The sequence below is a fragment of the Cheilinus undulatus genome, linkage group 4 (assembly GCF_018320785.1).
Source record: "Cheilinus undulatus linkage group 4, ASM1832078v1, whole genome shotgun sequence".
In the NCBI taxonomy this organism is placed as follows: domain Eukaryota; kingdom Metazoa; phylum Chordata; class Actinopteri; order Labriformes; family Labridae; genus Cheilinus; species Cheilinus undulatus.
Genome location: NC_054868.1, coordinates 35,809,673 through 35,834,185, shown reverse-complemented (window position 1 = coordinate 35,834,185; position 24,513 = coordinate 35,809,673). Strand labels below are relative to the sequence as shown.

At 36.9% G+C, this 24,513-nt stretch overlaps 1 protein-coding gene across 1 annotated transcript; it reads right to left on the bottom strand.

The window, feature by feature from the left end:
- Positions 1-401: 401 nt before the first annotated feature.
- LOC121508500 (methylthioadenosine phosphorylase) lies at positions 402-23,877 on the bottom strand. Its single transcript, XM_041785407.1, has 8 exons — positions 23,743-23,877; positions 22,138-22,224; positions 21,926-21,984; positions 21,582-21,749; positions 14,744-14,846; positions 12,553-12,792; positions 5,030-5,152; positions 402-1,423 (listed from the first exon to the last, which is right to left on the bottom strand). The coding sequence occupies exons 1-8, from the start codon at positions 23,764-23,766 to the stop codon at positions 1,385-1,387; spliced, it is 843 nt and encodes a 280-aa protein (XP_041641341.1). The 5' UTR covers positions 23,767-23,877; the 3' UTR covers positions 402-1,384.
- Positions 23,878-24,513: the final 636 nt, after the last annotated feature.

Below are 24,513 nucleotides of genomic sequence, written 5' to 3'. Positions count from 1 at the left end.
AATAAGCCCACAGATAAATGCATGGGTACTGTGTACACATGTACATGATATTTTAAAAATTAACCCTGCAAACCTATTTTCCTCTCACCGGCTAATACTGTGCTAAAAGCTGAACTGGGGGAAATAAATGGCTGGATTCATTTTCTACACTTATTCAACAGGACTAGATATTCTAATCCTCACCTTTAAAAAAGAGCGATGAAAACTGTCCCTTTCTTTGCTTTCTGCTTTTCCCCTTTTATTCTTGTATTTTGCACTGCAGCCTTTTTGGCACCAAGAAGTGGATGTCCTCTTCATTTATCTGCATATGGGAGTGAATATTTGCAGTTAACTCAAAATCTCCACTGTAAAGAATAAAACATGTAAATATATGTTTAAAACCAAAAAACTTAAAGCATGACTGAATTCCATTGTTTTTATTGAAAGATTTTTGCAGCATGATGTTTTTATGTTCAGACAAGGAAACCAAGCAGAATTACAATACTTTCACATTCTCAGAAGTGTAATTAGGTCCAGTTATGTGGCTGATAGGTGGTCTGTAACTGCTGTAATTTATCAATTTCAAAGGTTTGTAAAAATGTCTTTTTCCCAGTATTTTTCAGTAAATAAATAGTGGGATACAGGTATGTTTTTCAAAAGTATGCAATACTGTTAAATAAGCTGATAATAGCTAGTTAACTGTCTGCGTTTACAGTGATGTCCAATAAATAACAGAGATTTTTCTTCCTTTAAACATATTTTATCATCCTGGGAAGCAAATCAAAATTATTGGGTTTTGGTGTTGCATACATTAGCTATCAAAGAGATTTTATAACTGAATTTTAAAAAAGGTGTTTCAGATGGAATTTAACAAGCACTTACTTGCTAAACTCAATAATTATGTTCAGTCCTAATGTGAAATATCAGATGTGACTAAGGCATTAACTTTTCATGTGCTACATCAATAAAGCCTTGATTATACTTGTACACGGCTTCAACAGCTATAAAGACACCAGTGGTTCACAGGCAACAAATTTATATTCTGAAACACTAGAACCACAAATATATAAATGTGTTTTCCCCAGAAAATGATCAGGGAATAATTTCAAAAAGGCTCAAAGTTGTCGTGGATTTTATGAAATGTTTTTGCACCGGTAGTGAAACACAGCTCGCATTAGTGGAAACTGTTCAAGAGAAATAGATCGACTTGTGACTCTGGAGGAAGAGGGTGGTGGCTTGGGTACTTTGGGTTTTGAAAAAGGAAACTGACATTTGGCTAATGGCAGAGGACATGCATTACTTATGTGAGGCACTTTCTTGAAGTTCAGTGAAGAGTCAAAGTTGAGTCTGCAGTCCGTGTCGGTGCCGGAGGTGTCTTGGATGCACTTCACTGTTTTCTGCACGCTTAGTGTTTTGGTAACATTACTGAAGATTGTGCCATTGACTGTAACAGAAGGAACAAAACAGCTGGTGTTTAATGTGTGAGTCACAAATATACAACAACTCTAAGATCACATCCGTGTTGTTCTCAGCTGGTCTAAATCTGGGGCCGCCACTTTCTCCTGGGGCTGGGTGATTTATCAATTTTCTCCATAACTTGGACATTTGGAAAAACAGGATTTTAAAAATTGAAAATGAAGATTTTTGCTTGAAATTCACAGCCATAATACCAAAAGTTAAAACAACTGTCAGAAACTTTTGTTAGTTCTGGTGACCCCTGTAAAAAAAAAAAAAAAGGTACATCTTTTTTTACACATTTAGAAGAAACCAAATATATTTATATAACTAATCATAGCCCTCACTTTTAATCTTGCAGAATTATAATTAAATGAACTTTTAGTTCACATGGCAAAGTTTTCCTCAGACACTAAGAGGTCATAGGTAATTTAATACATATAAGCCAACAAATACAAAAATAATAAATATTCTTTTGATGGGCTTTTTTACTTATGTAGGTTACAAAGATATTGACAGTGAGTTTCTTAAGCAGATAAAAATTTTCAGATCCTGGAGGTCAATGTAAATAACTGCCCTCCAAAATTTAACCTCTAAAGGATGATTTAGTTTATCCTTGTATTATATTTTTGATAAAATAGAGGAAAATGTTATTTATAACATAGAAAGTAGAAGAGGAAATTTAATTTGTGTAGTTTCTTTTTTTAATATCATCATTTTGTTCCATTTATTCCTTTTTTATTTTTTAAGCAAAAAAGAAAATTAATTGAAATGGTAAATTGGCTCTGGTGTAAAAAAAAAAAAAAACAGATTTGATTTTGGGCCAAATCAGCCAGCCCTTCTTTCTCATTTAGAAATTAAAATCCAAAATTTCTGAAAATTTTCACCCTTTCTGACTGATTGAATTATGGAAAAAAGGATACTTTTGAAAATGCTGAATAAATTATCTTGGCTGTCATCATTACCAAAATAACATGTAACCATTAAGGGGCTTTGAAATTTACTAGAGGTGTGACGAAACTACACTCAAGAGGTGAAATGTTACACTATTTTTAATCCTGGTAACAAAATACAGGAGTAGAATTTTTTTCTTTTAATCCACTGAAATTTCACTGGTTACACAGAGTTCATTTTTCCTAACTCTAACTCAATCTGTGCATTTTATCAGCACTTCAAATCAAATCTCCATGCATTTTAATCATGTGCCACATCTTTAATTTACTATTGCACTCATTGCCACAATTATAACAATAATAGAAGCATTTAGATGAACCAGAACCCTCATTTTATTTTGACAGCACTTAAAAACTTTTAACAACAGACTGAAATACAAAATGACGCATCATTACAATTACACTATTTCTCACCCCCTTATATAGACATCCATTTCAGACACTCAAGATAAATCTTTGTGTCAATAGCACGTTTGCTGTCATTTACAGAAATATTTTTTTGTGTTTTTTTTAAAGCTTTGACGATATTAGACATGTAACACGAAGGAGCATAGGTGTTAATGCATATGTGTTAGTATTGGCTTGTCTGTCTGCTCTAGAAAACGAGACGTCAGCATCAAAAATGTCCTTTTAGGTAGTTTTATTTAGGCAAGGCACAGCATTGTACTTTTAGTGCTGAGGTCTTGTTTTATAGTAAGTCATCTTTGTCATGCACCTTAAGGAGTTTATTGTTTGGAGGCTGCTCCTTTTTTTCACTTTCTCTGTGTCTGTCTGCTCTGCCTGCTTGAGACAACAAACAAGGTGCATTACCAGGGGTTATGACTCTACTTTTTAGAGCGAACAAGGCACACGATGGGGCTCAAACAGAGTTTGTTTTGTTGAGTTTACCACTGCACTACAATAGCACATTGTGTTTCATACAGTGTAAAATATTCAGACACCTTTCACTTCTATTGTTTTGTTACGTTGTAGCCTGATGTTACAGTCGGAAAAAAAAATGTTATTCTCATTAATTTACACTCAATAATCCATAACGACAAAGTGAAAACAGTTTCCGACATGTTGGCAAATTTATTAAAAAAAAAAAAAAAAAAAAAAAGCTGAAATATCACAAGGACATAAGTATTCAACCCTTTACAACAACACTTAAAATTTAACTCAGGTGTTTCCTTTTTCTCTCAGTCTTTGCTGAGATGTTTCACCTTGACTTTTGTCCACCTTTGTTAAATTAAATTTATTGGGCATGATTTGGAAAGGCACACACCTCTGTAAAAGGCCTCACAGCTGACAAGGCATATCAGAGCAAAAAAAAAAACAAAAACAAAACGACGTCAAGGAAGGATTTGCAAAATTTTCTAAAATTCTGTTTTCACTTTGTCATTATGGGGTACTAAATGTAGATTAATAAGAATTAAAATGAATATTTTCCACTGTAGCGTCACGCTGCAAAATAATAAAGTTGAAAAAAGGGAAGGAAGTCTGAATACTTTCTGAATGCACTTTATGTGAAGTTTCTGACTGAATTTGCAGCCGTTAGCTGTTAGATTAGTGACTGAAGCACATGGTGAGATGAGAACGAGACACATCGAAGCAGCGACTGAATCAAAGTTAAACAGTAACAAACAGCAAATCTAGGAGCAGTCTCTGCGTGAGAGCCTGCATGCATTCACAAACTAAATAAACATTGTAATCTACTCTAACTTTATTAAGCAGCAGCATTATTTCATACCTCCATCAGCAGATCATGTGCAGCCCCGAGTAGGGTGCGTGGGAGAGAAGGAGGGGATGGGAGCAGTGATCTGAATGGGTCATGGATCAGCTCCATTTCTTCACCAGCTGCCACACCAACTATTTTAAAGTGTCAGGATCATCTTTGTGATCTTTGTTATTTCTAATGTTGCATTTTATTATGTCATAGTAGCTGCTGCTCTGCATCTCTGTGGCATAGTTATCCTGCAAGACAGTTTTCACCTCGGTGAAACATGTTGTGCTATTTTAATACTGCTAGAGTTCGTCCCACCCCTGTTAACCATTTCAAAGTAAAAGCATGTATAACAAAATTAAAAAATAATTTCTGTATGGAAGTTTAACTTTTTACTCAGCCTTAAGGCCATTTAAAGGCCCTGAAACAAATACACGAGAAGGATGCACTTGAGTTAAAGCAGGTTTGATGAGGGGTGGTTAATAGCATACAGATGCACTATTCTTTACTTTTGATGTATGTTTACAACATAAATTGATTTTAATGAATGTAATAATTTAAAAGTTTAAAAATCTACATGCAAGAACATTCTTCCTTCAAACCAGCCAAATGAAAAAAATTGTATCACTGTAAAGGAAACACAGGACAATGAGAGTCTGATTTTCCCCTCACATGAAAGTAGCCGCCTCTGCTCACTTGTGGCACCTGAGGCTGCTCAGTATCAATAACTGTCATAAACAGGTAGTGAATTGAAATATTTCCCTCCACAGTTTGTCAAGTTTTTCTTTTGAACCTCGTTTTAAGAGGCTTTTCAGTGAGATAGAGAGATTATAAATGAGATCTGCAGAGATTAGACGCTTTAAAGGTAAACAAACCGTCTTTCATAACTCCTCCATGACCTGCTGCATGGAAATGAATCATCGTAAAGTTGATGACTTACTTTCAAGGTCTTCATTGTCTGAGCCCAGTCCATCTGACTGATCTGAGGTATTGCAGTGAGCAGGATACTGCTGGCTTTGTTGGCGTTCTCTTTCATCGTCTTTAGTACATTGTCAACACAGACCTGGGACAAGGGAAGAGAAAAAACAGCCGCTGGGTGATAAGAATCACATCCTCTAACTGTCATAATCACTTTGTTGTTCCCAAATATGAAGATTAACATGTATTATTACTGATGCTGGAAACAACATACACACTGTAAATCAGAAATCTGGGGTTATTTTTGAATTGACTGAATTGTGTGAGGAAGACGTTATCCAGAACTCCAGAACACTTTCCCTGTTATTTTTTATTTACTTTATTGATCCTGCAGGATGACCAACAGACATGTATGAGGGGAGAGATATCAGAGTGAGTGGTTGGGGGCTCAGCCCAATTTCCATGTTAAGTCTGTAGCAGGACTGTTTACACTTTGCACTAACATCTGTCCTGAGTGATCTAATAACACATCTGTTGGTGTGGTATGAACTCAGAGTGCTAGGTGTTAGGTGCTATGGTAGGTGTGAACACAGAGTGTTAATCCTCAGCAGCATTAAGAACTACTACCTCTACTGGGATAGCAATGCTGCCTCACTGTGGGTTTAAACGTTTATCATAATAACTCGCATGTAAGGCAGGAGGGAATTCTGGTGCAGAGTGTAAACACTAGGGCTGAATGATCTAATGTTTACCAATGCAACTGCAATGTGTGCATATTCCAATCACATCACCAATCTAACATAAAAATCCATCTGACATCCTCATCAGTTAGAGAACTCAGCATTGTGCATGCAGAGTCTGTGAGTCCCTGCATGTAAAAATGTACAGTCTGCAGGTAACACTGCTGCCGTCACAGATACACCAGCGTGACGACCTGGGCAGACGTTCATTTATGCAAGGCACATCCTAAGTGAGTGTGTTCCCACTATCAACAGCACCATCCTGGGGCTTGTAAATGATATGACGGCATATAAGAACTGTTATTGACATGGAAGTACAAATGATTGTTTAATTTGCAGCTGTAGGTGTGTCATGTGGAGACTCCTTACTGCAAGGAATCTTCACTGTAAGGAACACAGGCAGAGTCGTTTAATGCAGTGGTTCCCAAACAGGGGTTCAGGCACCCCTATGGGGGGCACTTAAGACCTGCCTGGTCTGTTTTCAAATATTGTCAAAATTAAATGTGCAAATATTGAAAAATCATGATTAGAAACATAATGTATGACTGTTTATGAAGGCCATGCTAAAGGGTAGAGTTCATTTCTGAGCAAAAAAAAAGGTTGAAATTGTAGTTGTATATTTACAAGAAAACAAAGTCAGAATTTTTGAGTTTAAAAGTAGTACATTATAATGTAAGAAACTAAAAAAAGCATTGTTAGCATCATAAATTTAAAGAAAAAATCCAAAACCATAACCAAAAACTGTTGTTGGCTTTCAACTTTTTGACTTAATAATGTGAATTTTTTTGTTTGTTTTTGTTTCATGTAAATTTCTGACTTTTAAAGATTATTTTCTCTTCCCCATGAATTAACTTATTTTTTAACTTGAGAATATGAAGGTTTTTCTTTAAAATTAACGTATCCCCTTTATTTATTTTCTAGCTTTTCTTCTATACCAGTAGGGGGGGCTTTAAGGAAAAAGGCTGGGAACCACTGATCTAATGTGTGAGTTAGAGGATTAAAAGATGAAAAATCTCTCTCTTCAGGTCTGAGGCTGGTCACACATGATTTTAAAATCTTTAATGATTTTAAAAGCGTAGGAGACCAAACCCAACATCAGCTGCTTGTGTCGGTTTAATTAAGGTGCAGTACAGTAATAAGGTAAAGGTGTATTCCCTCTCCAAGTTTGATGTTTATAATATCAGCAACATAAAGACAGCGTGCTTGCTCTTAGCTAAAATGGATAGGCTTGGATTGGCTTGAGCCCAGTGCTACAGTGAATCATATCATTACAGCTTATACATCCTAAGGTGTGTTTTAACTGATTACTTGCTTGTATTAAGTTCATGATGATTCAAAGGTGTGAGTTGTGGCTTTAAATGAGGTCAGAGAAGCAGCTGTGAACATGGTTGTTCCTCTGCTACAGCTAAGTGAAATCAAAGATGAACAAGTTTTATCTGAAAAGCTCTTCACAATAAAAGCCTGTAGTTGTTAGTTTGTTTTTATTTTGAACAACAGGATCAGAATATGTAGTGTTTTAAGTAGCAGCTTAACACACCTCAGCAGTAGACAAATAAGACTCACAGTTTTACCTACAAAGAACACAGACACTTATAAAAACATTTTCTGTGTTCTTGTGCATGTATCACATTGCAAGTTGTTTTAGGGGGAGGAGGGGCCAGTAACTCCTTTATATTCATTTAAATGTGTTAATTTTGTAGTACCCATAATAATACTGCTACCACAAAGAGCAGAAAAAAAGTTTGATATTTAATTGAGACTATATCTCCCAGCTCTAAGAATAATTGTTACTTTGAACATCATTAGGAATGGTTGTTGAAGTTAAAGTAACACAACAAGAAGTTCATTTTTAAAGTTTAAGAAAAAATGTGTCCTCCTCCTTTGCTTTCTCCACTTTTCCCTCCTCCTCTTTGCGTGTCAGTTACTGCCGGAGGGCTGGATCCGGTGTGTGAAGAGGAAGCGGTTTATGTTTGAAATCCAAAAATGCCTCAAAGATCCATTAGGTAAAAAAATTCAAATGTCTGATTGGAAATGTAAGTAATGCACATCAAACACTGTATTTCCTAGTTTAATTTTTAAAAATAAGATATATGTCACAGAAAGAAAAAACATAGCAATGTCAGTTCATTCCAGATTCGCTCAGCTCTAGTAAACGCTCATACGTGAGTGCTGACCTCTTTTTATTAGATCATAAGCGGATGTTAATGCAAGGTCTAAATAGTCTGAGGCACTGCACGAACCTTGTTCACCGATTTAACTGGTCATGTTGCATTTATTTCATGAATATTTGCATTGTATTACTGCATTGCAAGCCAAGACTTTTAAAAGACTGTAATTTCCTGCAATTAATACCCCTTTAAATAAAGTCAAGATGATCCATCATAGATCAAAATAATGGCATGAATAAAAAAATATATATTGACTATCAGTAAAAATCAAGGTATAACAAAAATGTGTTACAAGACAACATGAAAAAACAATCAGAAACCTTTATAATGCAAAATTAAGTCACTGATATAAGACTTAACCTCATTTAAATAGCTTTTTATGCATAATTTTAACTCTGACAATATGTTTTAACAAGTAATGGCATAACATTATCACTGAATGCATTTAGCTGGGTTTAAATTATAATCAAACTCCTTAAATGCCACATAATACTGTGTGAATGTTAAAGAAAGTTCCAGTCAGTTGTTGACAACAGTCTGATCTGGTTCTACTGAAAGTATTATGAACTAAATGTGTGCTGTAAGTTAGAAATTGTTTTTCTAGCAGCCAGCTGTGAGCTCCAGTGAGTCACTGTGTCGTATCAATATTGCACAAAGTCCCGAGCGGTTTCACCTGACATGTTTATGGTACAGGCAATAACCACACTAAACAGGACTGACACAACAACACCAGGAGTGAAAATAAAATCCTATCTAAAGTGGGAAACAAAAGCATGATCACCCGTTGTAAAAGTGACGACTCTGTCAAAAGTTGAAGATAAAATAAAATACTCAACCTGCATGGGATTATGAAAAACAAAAATAATGAAACAGATGTGAACCGTAGAATAAACTGCACCATTATCTCCCTCCTGTGCACATATTTACTTCCTGTTACCTTCACTGCTTTGTTTTCCCTCTCTTTAAGGCTTGGTGAATGCTAATGTTTTTTTGCTGTTTGCTGGGATAAAGACAGTGAAGCTGATGACTCAGTGTGACTCAACCTCCTCTGGCAGGGCTTCCACCGGAGGCTGGCAGGCAAATTGACTGAAGGGGGGGGCAGGAGGTAGTATTAGACTGGGTGGGAGTGGAGGGGGAGGCGGAAGGATGTGGCGGGTGTTCTGCAACAGGAGGGGGAAGAGGTCAGCTGCAGGAACTCGGAAGTTGAGTAGTGAGTCGGGCTGGATCATTGACAAATATGCCAAAATTCGCCCACACAGTTCATCAACTGCTCTATCAACAGTGTCTGCCTGAGGTCACTCGGAAGCATTAAGAAGCCACAGATACTCAAGTCTGCACACAGAGTACAGATGGTAAAAACCTCTAACCAACTCAAGTTAAAATAAACAACATCTGGCCAACAGAATTTATACATTTTTTCTTATGAAAGTTACATTTTAGAGATGTACTAATTTAAATTAAAATATTTCAATATGAAGAAATTACTCTTCTTGTCCCATTCCATTATCTAAAAGCATAGTATGAAAATTCTGCAGTCAAGGGCTCTCAATCAAAACAATAACAAAAGGTGATGAGTACAGACACACTGCTAAGCTCTGCCCACCTTCTTTGCTTTATTCACATATTGAATTGAGGACTGTTCAATGAAAACTGTCCAATAGGTTTATCAAACAAACAGTAAACCACAGCCTAGGTTTTGAGAATAAACTTCACAAAATGCGGGAGAAAAGCTGAGCTTTCTTGATTTGTAAGTTACTCACAAAGCATCCTGGGATTGCAGGCAGTGTTAGTAGGCCATTTTTAACAGCTTTTCTCCTTCATTGTGTGAAATTCATCCATGACAAATGGTTTACAGTTTAGTAAGGGTGTAATGGTTCACTGAGGTCTTGGCACAAGTTTGGTTTACTGTAAAGAAAATATTTAAAGAAAAAGTCCCGGACTTACATTTCTAGGTAGAAAATTTATTACTTTTAACTGATCATAGTGCAGCTTAAAGTTTGTTCCATCTACTGTCATTTAGACCTCTCTGAGATCGTTAGTCCTGCCTGTGGTGTATTAAAAACAAGAAATAAAGAGAGGAAAAAAAGACAAAATAATAAAAAACCCAGAAATATATATCTAACTATTCTCTGACATAAAATTAGAGATACAATGTAAAATGGCTATTTTGAATATGCCAAATTTAGAGAAAATCATCCCATTTTTAATCACGAATTGTTCTGACACTGTTACACAGCCAGTGCAGTGGTTACTCCTGAAAAATCCCAACTTGTGTATGTCAGTGAAGGATCCTAGAGTAGCTCATGTAAAAACAGCCTATGCATTGTAAAGAGGCCTTAGCAGAGCACTAAAATACACACTTTTAAATGGTGGTCTTTACTTCTCCATACCCCTGCATTGCCTTTAAAATGTATTAGCATTTTTAATGTCTTAAAACTTATCTGCTTTTGAATCCAGCGCAAAGAAGCTGAGAGGGTTGTGTCTGCTGCCATGTCTTCTTCATTTGTTGTTCAGTAGTGGCAAACAGTTACTGACACCTCGAATGTGTGACAGTATTTACTTTCTGAGTGATGCCTTTTTTCTCCACTGAGACATACTTGTCATGTGACTACATGCACTGAATTGTGATCCCCAAACTGTCACATATACAGTTACACCCCTACCGTTTAGTTATAACACCTTGGGATGCAGTTTTGTTCAAATTAACAAGCAAGTCATGGTGGTGTGCATTGTGTTTCTACCTGAATGTGCAGCCAACTGCAGAGAAATTGTTGTTCATCACAAGTAAACTTCCATAAAACATGAATGAGATACAGCAACATATCAGTAGCTTCCAGTGGCAGCTCGAGCGTCCTTATGTGACACACTTTCATGCACCGTGCAGTGTTTCTACGTCTGCAGGAAACATTTCATGTCTGTCACTGTGACTCTATCACTGTGGCTGTCGTGGCAAGACACGCCCTGTTACAACTTTAAAATTAAGAAATTCTCTCACTTTGAAAACTGTTAGAAAATATTAGAGATAATGCAAGTACTCGACAAAAAAAATATGAAAGAAAGGAGAAGTTATTTTATATAAGGTGGACGCCTGTGAGACAGGATTGAGACTGAGCTTTACCCAAAACAACTTTTTTTTTTCCGAGACAACACCAAAAAGTTTGTATATCTCAGGTTAATTATCCCCACAAACATGTACATAAATATGTGTTTTGTTTGTTTTATAAAGCAAAAAGAGAAATGTATTTCCCTAGTAGCCACTGACTGTGACTCACATTTCACTTTTCTTTATCAAAATGAGTGTGATCAAACACAAGCATGGTCGGAATGAATGTGAGGGCCTAATTCACCATAATATTAAGTTTCCTGCTAAAGGAAGAGACTGAGCACTGTGGTTTACAGTAACCAGCTCCATCAATAAAAGCACAACTGGTAAAATCTTACATTCGAAGAGAGGGAAGTGAAAAAGAAACTACTGTGAAGTGATATGAATGATGAAAAAGGAATTAATCACAAATACCAGATTGTGAGCTCTGTGCTGAACAACATAAGTACTAGTAATGATATTCGATACAATGATACAAAGTGCAATGTTTCATTCATAGTAAGCAGATTTTCAGTCTTGCTGTGCCACAATCACATTAAGCTTGGCAATAACACAGGAAGAAGTGATCTAATTACACCATAATGGTTTTATTATGCTCGAACAGTCCGTGTGTCTTTCTGCTGTTCAGCTGTTTACACACATCGCTATTTTTATATAACATCCTCTTTCCTGGATCCAAAATACTTTAAATTACAAGTTTTGTTCTCCTCTTTTTCAGTGTTATCAACTATACTGTCCTCTCCTCTCCTTCCTCCGTCATTTAAAAGCCAGCCTCAGTGTCCCAACACAAAACTGAAAGCAATTTAACTGAACAGAAACCAAAACTAAGGCTTAAATCCATGGTCAGAGTGCGTGATACGTTACAGTTTTTATTGTGATCCAGGCAGGCTTTGGTTAGTCATGCATATATTGCAATGACTAGGAAAATTAAATTCATTATGCAGCCTGTTCACACAAACTTTGGCATATGCAGATTAAAAATGTGCATTTAAGTTATTTTACTGGGCCACTAGTTATGTGTGTTATTCCTGCAGAGGCTCCTGAACCCTGCTATGAGACTTGCAGACGGTAATATAAAGTAGGCTGCAAATGCTGCTTGAACAGTTTATAATAATCGGCTTTCTTGTTAGAAGGAATGTGGTAAATAAAGCAGCTGTAATCCCAGAGGAATTTGTGTACCATATGTAGAGGAGTTAATGGGATAAATAAAAGGTGCATCATGGCTATACGTTAAAAGGGCTCACAACTTCTATTCAAAGATTTATGGCGATGCTAAGATAATGTCAAAAATGCAACTCTTAAACTGTTAACTCGACAAATTAAGACACCTAAAAGAAAGTAATGGTTAAGTTTTAGGTGAATTTGGCGCTGATGCTGATCGGATGTGCAAACACAATAAATGAAGTGATGTCACCCACAGTATACAAACAAAGCTGAAGCCTTTTGTTCATACTGACTCATGAGACACAAACAAGGGCCCGAGAGACACTAAAGTCACGAAAACAGCTGTGACAGCCTCCAGTCTCCCACTCACCGCCTCCTCGTGTTCCTTCCAACAGTCATAGTCTGTTGCCATGGCGATGCTTGCGTAGCACAGGCCGGCCTCCTTGGCGAGCACCACCTCCGGCACGGTTGTCATATTGATGACATCAGCGCCCCACTGACGAAACATCAGGCTCTCCGCTCGCGAGGAGAAGCGAGGACCCTCGATGGACAGCATGGTCCCTTTAACATGGCACTTGATCCCCAGACTGCGGGCCACCTCCACCAAGACCTGGACCAGGACAGAGCGTCAGGGACTTTATACATCGCACCACAGACATAAACTGCTACATGTAACAATGTTTACTTCTATTTTAAAAATATAGTATAATGATTGGATGCAATGCCGTTTTGCTGAACTGAAAAACATCAGCAACTAATTCTCAACCTCTACTTAATAATAAAAACATTAGAGGTCTTAGCCTCATAATCAATTGATCACATCCTATATATTATCCAATGACACAAACTGTTAAAAACATTCACCTGTGGTTGACAAAATATCTGATTTTTTAACTTTAAAAGGACACTGGTAAAAATTCAATGATACTAATACCCAAGTCAATACCACAGCAAAATAGTAGCCTTAAGCACCCAAGGTTGGGTCAGCTCTTGCAAGCAAACTCCTCCTGTTGTCTAAAATGCACATAAACACTGGCAAATAATGTTTGGCCCTAATGTGTTATTTAGGTATCCCTTGGCATTAAAAATAATGCAGAAATATCCCTTTAATTACCATTATAAAAAAACTTGAGAAAAGGTCAAATTTCTTAGAAATCCCGTTCACAGTTTAGATGGGGAAAGATGGAGATTAGGGCTTGTAAAATCAAACTGTGCACTGGTTTCTCCTCTGTTTTATGTCCCCAGTGTGTGACGTTTATCACTTTTGTTTGCGTGACCACTTGTGGGGGTATAAGCTTTGCTGACTGGACTTTTTGCAAGCTTACCCACACATGCACAGTCGCTTTCCCACCATGTTGATGAATAGAGGGGCCTGCATGGACTACGAGGTCATGGCTGCTTCATGCACTACTCCCAAGACAGTAACCGCAATGCAAATGTCAGTGCTTCTGGATGAGACTCGGTTCAGATAGGTGGGACAACTTTGAAAATGAAAAGGTCATTTGTAAAGGAGCAGCGAGGATATTTTCACATTAAGGACATCGTGTCTGAGTGAGCTGGAATTGTTGATAGAAAGACAAGAAATCCTCAAAAATATCACCGCTGCTCCTTACAGCATGTGTGTTTTTGCATTTTCATGTGGATGAGGATGTTTTGGTAACACAGCCTGTGTGGACAGGATTATTTTTGAAAAAAAGGGGAGAAAAACTAAATTTTTAAAAAAATACCTGTCTTTGTGTCAACATGAACCCAATGTACCAGTAAAGTTTTTAAACAACACTGAGACTAATTATTCCCAGTACCCCTGTAATAAAACAACACTAAGACTAATCACTCCCAGTACCCCTGTGATAAAAGCAAAGTGTCCTTGTTGTGTTTTTTTAAGCCTCTGTAAAAGAAGCATTTTCTAAAAGGACTGAATGAGGGCGACGGTGTAACTCAGTTGATAGAGCAGAGGCTAAAGTCCTCAATGCACCTGTCCTGAGATCGATTCCCAGTCCCATTCTCTCTACCATTATTTAATGTCTAACTACAGCTGTCCTGTTAAATTAAAGCAAAATGGCAAAAAATAATCGTTAAAGAAAAAAAAAAAGGATTGGATGAAACCAACGTGCTCTGTTGGACATGTGCTATGCATGCTGGCAGGCATAATGTGATTTCAAATAACATGATGGACAACATTTTGTTGATGACCTTTATTTTTTTATTATTTTCTTTTATTAAGTCATAATTAGTTTTGGTAGTCTAATTCAGCCCTTTAATGTTCAGCTGTGTTGTGTGGCTGCCAGCTATCTGACTCAGTGGTTAAGCGGCTACAGGCTGTGTGAACTCTGCAGCTAATGTGTCACTTTTTCACCTCATCAACATCTTCACACCTCTATTCCGGTCGTGCAAGCTCATTTCATTGTAAGGGGGCACGAATGGAATAAGAGAGCAGTGGAATTTAAGAACAATGGAGCAGAAGTAAGGAAATTTAAAGAAACCATTGAGAAAAGGGTCAAGATGTACATGAAGTCACGCTGATGATGTTGGAGTAAATGTGCAGGACTTTAAGGACTCACCTCTCTGGTTCTGTTGCAGAAAGGCTCAGCCATGGGGATGTGACACACTCCCGGAGGACTGGTGGGTTGGCCATCGTAAAGCGTCTGAGCTCTCTTGGTTGTTCTGGAAAACAGAAAAATAAAGTGATCAATGTTATTGTTAATTCTATTAACTTTTACCAAGTGTACTGGAATAATGGTGATGTTGATTTGATTTTCTCAAATTGTGCTAATGCAAACAAACACTAACATTTAGCTTGACTTTTATTAAAACATTTCAAGGGGAAATATGTTCTATCATTGACTGTGAAAATAAAGCAACTCTAGGAATCACTTTCAACATGAACTCTTACTCATAAGACAATTATCTCAGCCATTTAAAATATGAATGTCGCTGCCAAAGACAATAATGATCTTTAAAGATGATGCCCAACCCTTTCTATTATGCATAATGTTGGCAGTGAAAGAATAAGTTAATGCTGAAAAGGTATGAAGCAGCTGCAGCTCCACCCTGCTGACGGTCTCTAACAGCAGTACGTTTAGAGGAGAAGATAATGCCCATTTAATCCACAGAAAGCCGGTTGTCCTGATCCAATTCATTTGGGAGACATGGTTGCAAAGAAGAACTCCCACAACCTTTAATTACAAAACATTCAAGTTATTCCTACAATGCAGAAAAGATATGTCAAAGATGACTAAGCGTTAGCACTTTTCTCCGACAAAACTCAATGTTATGTCAGAAGATATGTTGTCAGATCTTAAACCCTACAAAAATTGCATAAAGATACAGTACACTGTCCAATTATGTCAGTAAACCCATGGTGGATTAATCTGTATTTCTGTTTTCTTCAACATGATTTCAAATTTTTAAAAAAAAAGTGCACATGTGATGGTGATATGTCATTAAATGCAATTTGAAGCTGTTTTTGTTGTATGGACTTTTCCAAAAAATACATTATTTGTAATAAAATAATATAAAATTACTTTAACAGCTAAATACTTGGGTGTTAGGGTGTTTCCACAGGAAAAAAGTAGTTATTATGCCTAACTATGAGATCAGAGCTCGCAAGCTTTTAAAATGTTAAACCAACATAGTAGAAAAAACAACTTTGTAAATGTGACAGAAATTATTCTGGATATGAAACTAGAATGACCACTTCATTAGGTACACCTTGTTTATTAACACAAATATCTTGATTTGATTTGATTTTTTTATTTACCTCAAACATAAGAACAAATAAATAAAATACAACAATTTTACTCAATGAAATCATATCATCCTGCCATACAAAACCAAGAGAAGAAAAAAAGAACTCCAGTCACATGATGGCAGCAAAAAGTGCATAAGGTCATGCAGACATGGTCAAGATGATCTATTAAAGTTCAAACTGAGCATCAGAAAGGAGAAGAAATGGGATTTAAGTGACTCTGAACGTGTCATGGTTGTTGGTGCAGTAGCAGGCTTTCATGTTGTTTATGCCAAATTCTTAACTCGACCGTTCAAACATACAAGGCAATGTTTATCAGCCTTCTATTCTCACATTTTAGTGAGCCTGTCCTATTCTTAGCTTACAGGAGCATCTGCTTCAAGGTTTAACACTTTATGCATTCGGAGTTGTTCTTCTACATATTTTGGTTGTAAAAGTGGTTCTGGAGTTATTGTTGCCTTTCTATCAGCTGGAATCAGTCTGGTCATTCTCTGTCCTCTGCCTTCAACAAGGCAGCTGCTCACTGGATATTTTCTGTTTTTTGGACCATTCTGTAAATATTACACATGGTTGTGAAGGAAAATGAATGAAATTGTCTTTTGTGTTTGTCTGTCTGTTTATTTGGGCTTTATCTACTTTTGTTGTTCCTTTATAAGTGTTCTGCATTGTTTTTCTGCATTGTACAGTGTCTTTGAGTTTTATGAAAAGCGCTTTATAAATAAAATGTATCATTATTATTATTATTATTATTATTATTATTATTAAAATCCCAGTTATTACCAGTTTCTGAAATGATCAGATCAGCCTGTCTGACACTAACAACCAAGACACATTCAAAGTCACCTCCCTATTCTGATGTTCAGTTTGAACTTAAGTAGATTGTCTTGGCCATGTCCACCTGCCTGATTGCATTGGTTGCTGCAATGTGAATAGCTGATTAGATATTTGCATCAATGAGAAGCCAAACATGTAACCTAAAAAAGTTTTCTGTAAGTTTAAATGTTGCTGAGACAAAAGCTTGCCATAGCATTACTAAAGTGTTACAATTTAATAATGAATATAATATTTAAGTGGTATCATTCTGATACCACTTGTTTCAATATGATACAATCTGTCATTTTAATGTTAAGTAGTTCTGAGAAGTACTGATGACTATAAAAGTGTCTATTCATCATGAGACGTGCACAGGGGAGGAGTGTACCCATCAAAAGTGAAAGGGAAACTCCTTCACATTGTCTAAATGGTAGAGTGTGTCAGAGTTTGCCAGCATTTATTTAGCTATTAGAAACAACAAATTACCCAGTATTGCTTGCCAGGGACTGGAAACCAATATTGGTTGCTTTGTACTGATTTTTACTGGTGGAATTTCAAAAGTTTAAATTCTGTTATTGTGAAAAATCCTATCCAGGGCACCTAATACATGACAAAAAGATAGGAATTAGGACTGGACAGTAAAGTTCTAGTTCACAATTTCACTGCTTGCAATACAACCCCCCCCCCCCCCCTTTATGCAACACTCCACAAGGTAGCTAGAAATCACCATTTACCCCCCAAGTGCACTGCTGCATGGCGCCATCTGCAAAGAACCTATAGGTCACTCTTAGAATCAGCTATTCGATGTGCTAACCACCAATGCTAAACTACTAACACAGAACAGATAAACTTCTGCTACTGATATGGGCTAATGGCCACATTATTTGTCGATGGCCAATGTTTGTCAAAGGTGCTGATATCAGCTGATGATAATGTTATGCAGATACATCTGTAGGTTGTTTTTGTTTGTCTGGTTTGTTTCTGCTAAACACCAAATGGCTTCAACATATTTGCCTCTTGTTGACTCTATTTCAAAATAATAGCACCTTCCTTTAGAGCTGAGCATTTTAACTTGGGCATAAATTTCCCAAACCTGCATCCTATGACAGCGCTACAAAGTCAGCAAGCTCTTCACGGTCCTTTCTGGGTCATTCTAAATTTAAAGGAACTGTAGCAGTGGGTGTGACTTAAACACATGAATTCAAAAATAAACACACTGGCCTGAGGTTAAAATGTTTATGGAAAGGACCTTGTGCATCTATTATATATTGTTGTGGTTCTTAGTAAGGATGTGAAATACAGATCAGCTTAATATTTAGGTTGATGAGATATAAGACTAAAATTAGCCCTCTTGGCTAATGAGGCTTAGGTAACCGACTTGTAGAAAAATCTGCTGTTTGATCCCCAACACCTCAAGTCTGCACAGGTGTCCTTAGGCAGGAAATGTAACTTCAGCCTGTTCACAAAGGCATTGCTAATGGTGTTTATATGAGTGTGAATAATTTTATGTCATTCCTGATGGGCTGCTTGTCACCCTCCATCAACCACGTCTAATTAGAGTGAAAATACAAAGACGGAAATACAAACTGCAGCCTTTAAACTAAGAGTTCAACTTGAAGAACTTGAAACCTCTTGTCACATGTGTGAGCCACACAGATGCTTAAAACTTGGCTGAGTCCACAGCAACATAGCAACTAAGTGTTTGGTTAGGAGCAGCACAAGTGACATAACAAAAGTGGCATCAATAGCGTGAGGTCTTTTAGAAACACGCTGTCACATGCTGTGGGACAAGTCTGAACAAGTCCTAAGAGATAGCTTCCTCATTTCTGATAAATAGATCTTGTCTGTGTTTGATACTGGTAGATCATCAGATTCTCCAACACAGGCCGGCACAGCCACAAGGGGTATAAAGTTTAGAGAGGAACACACTGAAATAACTGTGTCGAGGCAGTAGAAGACTTGTCGAAAATTAACCAGCGGTGTGCCAAACCACTGGTAAGAAAATGGCTATCCTAATTAAACAGCAGGTCTTTTTGCAGAGATCGAGATTTGAAAGGGAACTGGTGCACTAAGCTACCTAGGAGCTAAAAGTCTCACTAAGAGTTTTGCTGCAGAGTTTGTTATTATGCAGTGATACTGACAGGTTTTGATGCAATGATTCCACAGGACCCACAGGTGGTGACCCCCATCCCATGGAAATCAAACAGGTTCCAAATAAAGTAATTACTACTTGATAAAAGAGTAACTTTGGTATTTATTTAACCGAAGACAGTACAATTCTCCCACCGAAGACTGTATTACTAAAAAAAATATAAATGCACCCTATTTAAATTTGCATCAATACAATATAATAGCAAATGTGTTCAGTAAAAAGCAGAGTTCTTTTCAAATATATATGGACCTATGTGGTTTAGGGATGCTGCAACAGGACATTTTGAGCACTGAATGCTTTATTTCTTTTATCTTGGTCTTTAAAAAGTATTCACCCCCTTGGATGTTTTATCCTCTTATTGATTTCATAAATCAAACATGGTCAATATAATTTGGCTTTTTGACAAAAAACCCTCTTAAATGTCAAAGTTTAAATAGATTTCTACTAAGTAATGTCAATTGAATAAAAAAATAAGATGTAAAATAAGAGACTGCATGAATATTCACCCCTTCAAGTAAGAATTTGGTAGATACCCCTTTGGCTGCAATCACAGCACTGAGTCTGTGTAGAAAGGTTTCAATCAGGCTTGCTCATCCTGACATGGAAATTTTACTTCTTCTTTGGATTTTTTTTCTTGGATAATTGACATTAATTTGAAGGTATTGTTTTTCTCTTTGACATTAAAGAGTCAGAAAAGTCAAATCATATTGACCATTATTGATAAAATTTAATAAAAGGGTAAAACAGCCAGCCAAAAGGAGTGAATAGTTTATATAGGCACTGTATATCTATGCTCCAATTTGTTATAAAATAGTATTTTTTTGTTGAGGTAAAATTATTTTATTTAAATAATACATAACCATCCCATATTCATAAACATTCTGATAATCCTTTCAGAGAGTTCCTAACTTTGCTTAAAAATTCTGGCAAGGAGTCCTAGCTCAAAAATGATTAAGGAACATTCTCAGAGCTACTTTGAGCAGGGAGAGGACAGACTTTTGTCTTGGTGAGAAGGCGGAGTTAGCCCTGTTGCTAGGGTATGACACATTCTGCTGAAAGCTGTCATTGGTTGATATAAAAGAGAGAGAGAGAGAGCGAGAGAGCGAGAGAGAGAGAGAGAGAGAGAGAGAGAGCCATATACTGTATGTACACTGTAAACAGCTTACAAAATATGTCAAAACTCATGCCACTTTGCAGCAGTCTCTTCACAGATGACAGATCTATCACCATGTCAAGAGCCTTTAATCAGTAATGGGTTGCACCTGTAGAGTTAAACACATTTAAGGGGATCACCACACACACTCACTTTGCACTGAGTAAATGTTTAGGACATGTTTTAATCCCAACTTAACATGTATCAGGATACGCATTGTATTGTGAGACTGTGTGAAATATCCGTCCTTAACAGTGAGTAAACTCAAGCATGGTATTTTGTTATGTGATGAGCTCTCACTGAAAGCTACTTACATATGGTTTAAGTATTAGCTGGGTAAACTGAACGTATGAGAACTGATGCTACTGATGGAAGTAATTCTGACAAGTGACACATGAGATGAACAGGAAAGAGCCCCGGCTGGTAACAAATATTCCTCAGAAGCTCCAAACGATCCGACACCGGAACTGTGTCAACTTTCTCCAAATGTGGAACGTCAAAGTGTCAGAAACTTGAACACTCTCTAAGCTATGACACTTGAGAGCGCCTCAAACCACCAGTGGAGGTTACAAAAAAAATCAAACTGAACATGATGGTAATGATAAATGTGTCAAATAACATGGCTGAAGCACGCTCCCTCTCACACTCAGCCGTTATGACATGCTAGCCGCACAGTAACCTGAGTCCAGTCAGTGAGATGTGTGGGAAAATGCTTGAATGTTTATACAATACACATGTAGCATCAACACTTGTAAATGATGTTTAAGAACAAGCCTAATGTCTCAGAGTGTTTGTCTCATGACTTTCAGAATTAAAGTGTGTAAAAGACCCTGTACATTACATGTCTGGATGTTTTTAGGACTGTTTTCTGCATTTTAAAATGGAAACGTTAGAAAGGAAAAAAGTCATTTCTCTCAATCAAACAGACTCGTGTGATCACCAATCGGGGCCAGCCGTGATGGAGGAATAATATGCTTCAACAGAACTGAACAAACTGCTCTAGTTTTGAATGAAAACAGCTAGGTCCGACAGACAGTCTCTGCTAAAATTTGTGCGGTAAGGAGAATAAATCTACATGTGTGCTACTTGCAAATGCAGTCTTTTTTGAATCCTGTTTACTAACCAGCTGCAAAAACTTCCTGTTGTCATTTCATATCGTAACAATTTCCCCTTATTATGATATTATGCAGACAGGTTTTTTTTTCCATCTCGCCCACACAGTACAACTGCAAGTTTTTACTTGTTTTATTTTGTTGTGTTTCTTAAATATGCTTTAGATTTTTGATGGCAGCACTTTGGTTGTCTTTTGTTGTTTTTTATTCCTTTATAATGAACTTGGTTTTTAATGGATTGGATAGCAATTGCAGCAGCTAAAACCAAGATAATACTCAGCCAACAACCATTTTTACATTTCTTACATTCTCTTTTATTTACCTTTATGGTACACTTCATTTAAAAAACATGGACCAGCTGCTGGGCTTAGTCAAAACCTAAAAAGTAAAAGTAAGTATCCATAGGCTCGTACTCACTCACCTGTCAATGAACTGGTCTATAATGACAATGTCTCCTGGCTGAATCTCCTCCCGGAGAGAGCCACAAGCTGTTGTCACCAACAGATGTGTACACCCTTCCTCCTTCAGTGCCCAGATGTTGGCCTGGTAGTTCACATTGGACGGCATAATAGTGTGTTGTCTCCCATGCCTAAAAAGAGGGAAAAGAGCATTTAGGTTAGTTTTAGTTGTTTTTTTACATGCAACCCAAAGGAGTCCACTTTGCAGCTTACAGTGTGTATGAAAAGTGTGAGGTGTTTCCACTAGATGGTGCTAAGAAAAACAAAGTTCATTCATATTGGAAAACAGTGAATCAGACTTTCTTACCTTGCAAGGAGCACACAATCCACATTTTTTATCTTCCCCATTATCAGAGCATCTGATGGCTGTTTAAGAACAGCAGAATCATTCATTTAGACTTAAAAACACAACTTTAAGGAATAATTTCAGTGCAAAGTATGCATTCAGGCTTATTGTGTACACTTTTTTGTTCAACAAAAAGAAATCCTTTTATCACAAATCCACAGAATAAAGCTCACCTTTCCATATGGCGTGTCTACATAGCGCTCAGTCCGCCCTTCCAAGATATCTGGATCATCAAGGCCTGAACCACCGATGATTCCAATCTAGACAAACATTTGAAAACATCCTGAGTACACAACAAAACCAGTGAATAATGAGGCCACAGTGCTTGTTTGTTTGAAATACAGCATTGAGGCATTCATTAAACACAAACTAGCCAAAAAAAGGTTATTCACAATGTGCATGCATATCAGTCACCAGTTTATTACCAATTACTAGACCCGATGCGTCATTTCCCTCTAGGCTGTTTGTGTTTAAAAAATAATGTTTGTTTAAAGACAGTTAGAAAGGCAAGTAAATTTACTGAAATAAGCAAATATACTCAAGTGATACTCTGTTTGCTTTCCTGTTTACGGTCAGTTATAGTCAGTTTACTGTAGCGCTCTGAGGCAAAAATAGTAAAACTTTAGCCGCAACCAGGTTTAGTTAACAACTAGGTCTGTTAATGGCATTTAACAGACACATATGTAGATATATTTGTAACACCTCCTGAATTATCAAAAATTAAAATGCAATGAAAACCCAAATAAAAAATGCCGCCTAATAATACATCAAGATGACTGACATTATGTTGATTATTTTTAAATAGTCAGAATCCATGAAGAGCTGCAGCATTAAAATGCTGGTCAAACATGTATCAGCACATAAATTAGCTATATTATGACATGTCAGTATGTAATATCATTAATATCAGATTTTACCCATGAAAGACTGTAAGTATGCCTTAAAATATATCCCATCAACCTCTGTTATGCTGTAATTTGTAAACTAAGTACCAATGACTTAAAGATTGATTTCATAAAAATGGACCAGTCTATGCTGGGAGATGGAAATAGTGAAAGTTTAGACCTGGGAGTCTATTGTTCACTCTCCTTTCATACAGTACTTGAATTTTATGACAAGGGGTAAAATATTCTAACCTCTGTGGAAAATTCTGATTTTAAGGAGTTCCTAGATGCTGGCACATTCGTAGAAGCCTGTTGAGCTTTAATATTTACTTATAACATAACATCATGTGAATTACTTTGCTTGTGTGTTTTGGTTTTAATCCTTATTTTGCTTTCAGCATTGTAAATGTCATACAAGCTAATTATATTTTGCATTAATGATCGTAAACTTTCTTTAGTTCTGCTGAAAATCAACAAAGGCCTTTTGATAATCAGAAGAGCAACTCCATCTAACTTACTCTCACACAACATCCTCCTAAATTTAACAGTCTCCCCTCAGCTGTCACAGCTCCAGGCTGCGCTTCACCTGGCCACGTGCAAAACCAACCTAGATGGCTGATTACCAACTAAAACAGCACCTCACTTACTGAGAATCACCGTGGTTAGAATTAACGTGTTGGTGTAAAATTTAGATATTCCCAACAGGCTGCAGGGCACTACTTCTATGTGTAAAGCTAAAGGCTTTCCCGCACTTTTAGGTTCCTCCCAGCTGAGCATCTGTCAAGATCGTACATTACCTAGCTAAAATGTCCCATTGATTCTCTCTCTCCGAATCAAAGACATAACTCGCTGCTTTTTCAAACTCCCGAAGTGTAATAAAATTAAGGTCCTTACCTTAATAGGTGCTACGGAAGCCATGTCGCCTGTCTTGTCTGCTGTAAAATTGAAAATTGGACAAAGTTGAGGGGTTCACGCTATATAGCTACAAGCTAGATCATCACCCGTCAGCACAATGGACATTCCCCTTCCGGTTTGATGATAGCCTTCAAAATAAGAGCATGAAGTTCAACCTTGCACGCTGTTCAGTATCGATTATGTCCACTGCACAGCAAAACAAGCTTTAGATTAATTTACTATTTACCTCGCAAAATGGTGTGTTTCCATTTACTTTACTGCATATTAAGAAGGCAGGTCAATTTTACCGTAGAACACACACACACACATATATATATATATATATATATATATTTTTTTTTTTTTTTTTTTTTTTTGAGTGTGTGTTAGACAATTGACACAAGGCTGTCATGAATGAGTCAGTCTTTCAAAAACGTACAGTGTAGTATTTTTTCTGCTGATGTACAAGAACGAAGTAGGACCAAGTATGAACTAAAATTTGACTAAAAGTTCCAGAGAGACTGGAAAACTCCCTTTAAGATAATGAGAGACTCCCAAATATAAAGAATTTGCTAAAATCCAAAAATGTCTGTGAAAATTCAAAAATACCAAATAAAGTCTTAAAATATTCCCCAAACATTTTTAGTAAGCCTTTCTGTAAAAATAAATAAATAAATAATCAATGTCCTCATTTGAGCCTGCAGGGTCTCAGGGGGGCTATATAGTTTAGATTTCTGGGGGCTCTCAGCTTAATCTGTACTTTTTGCTTTA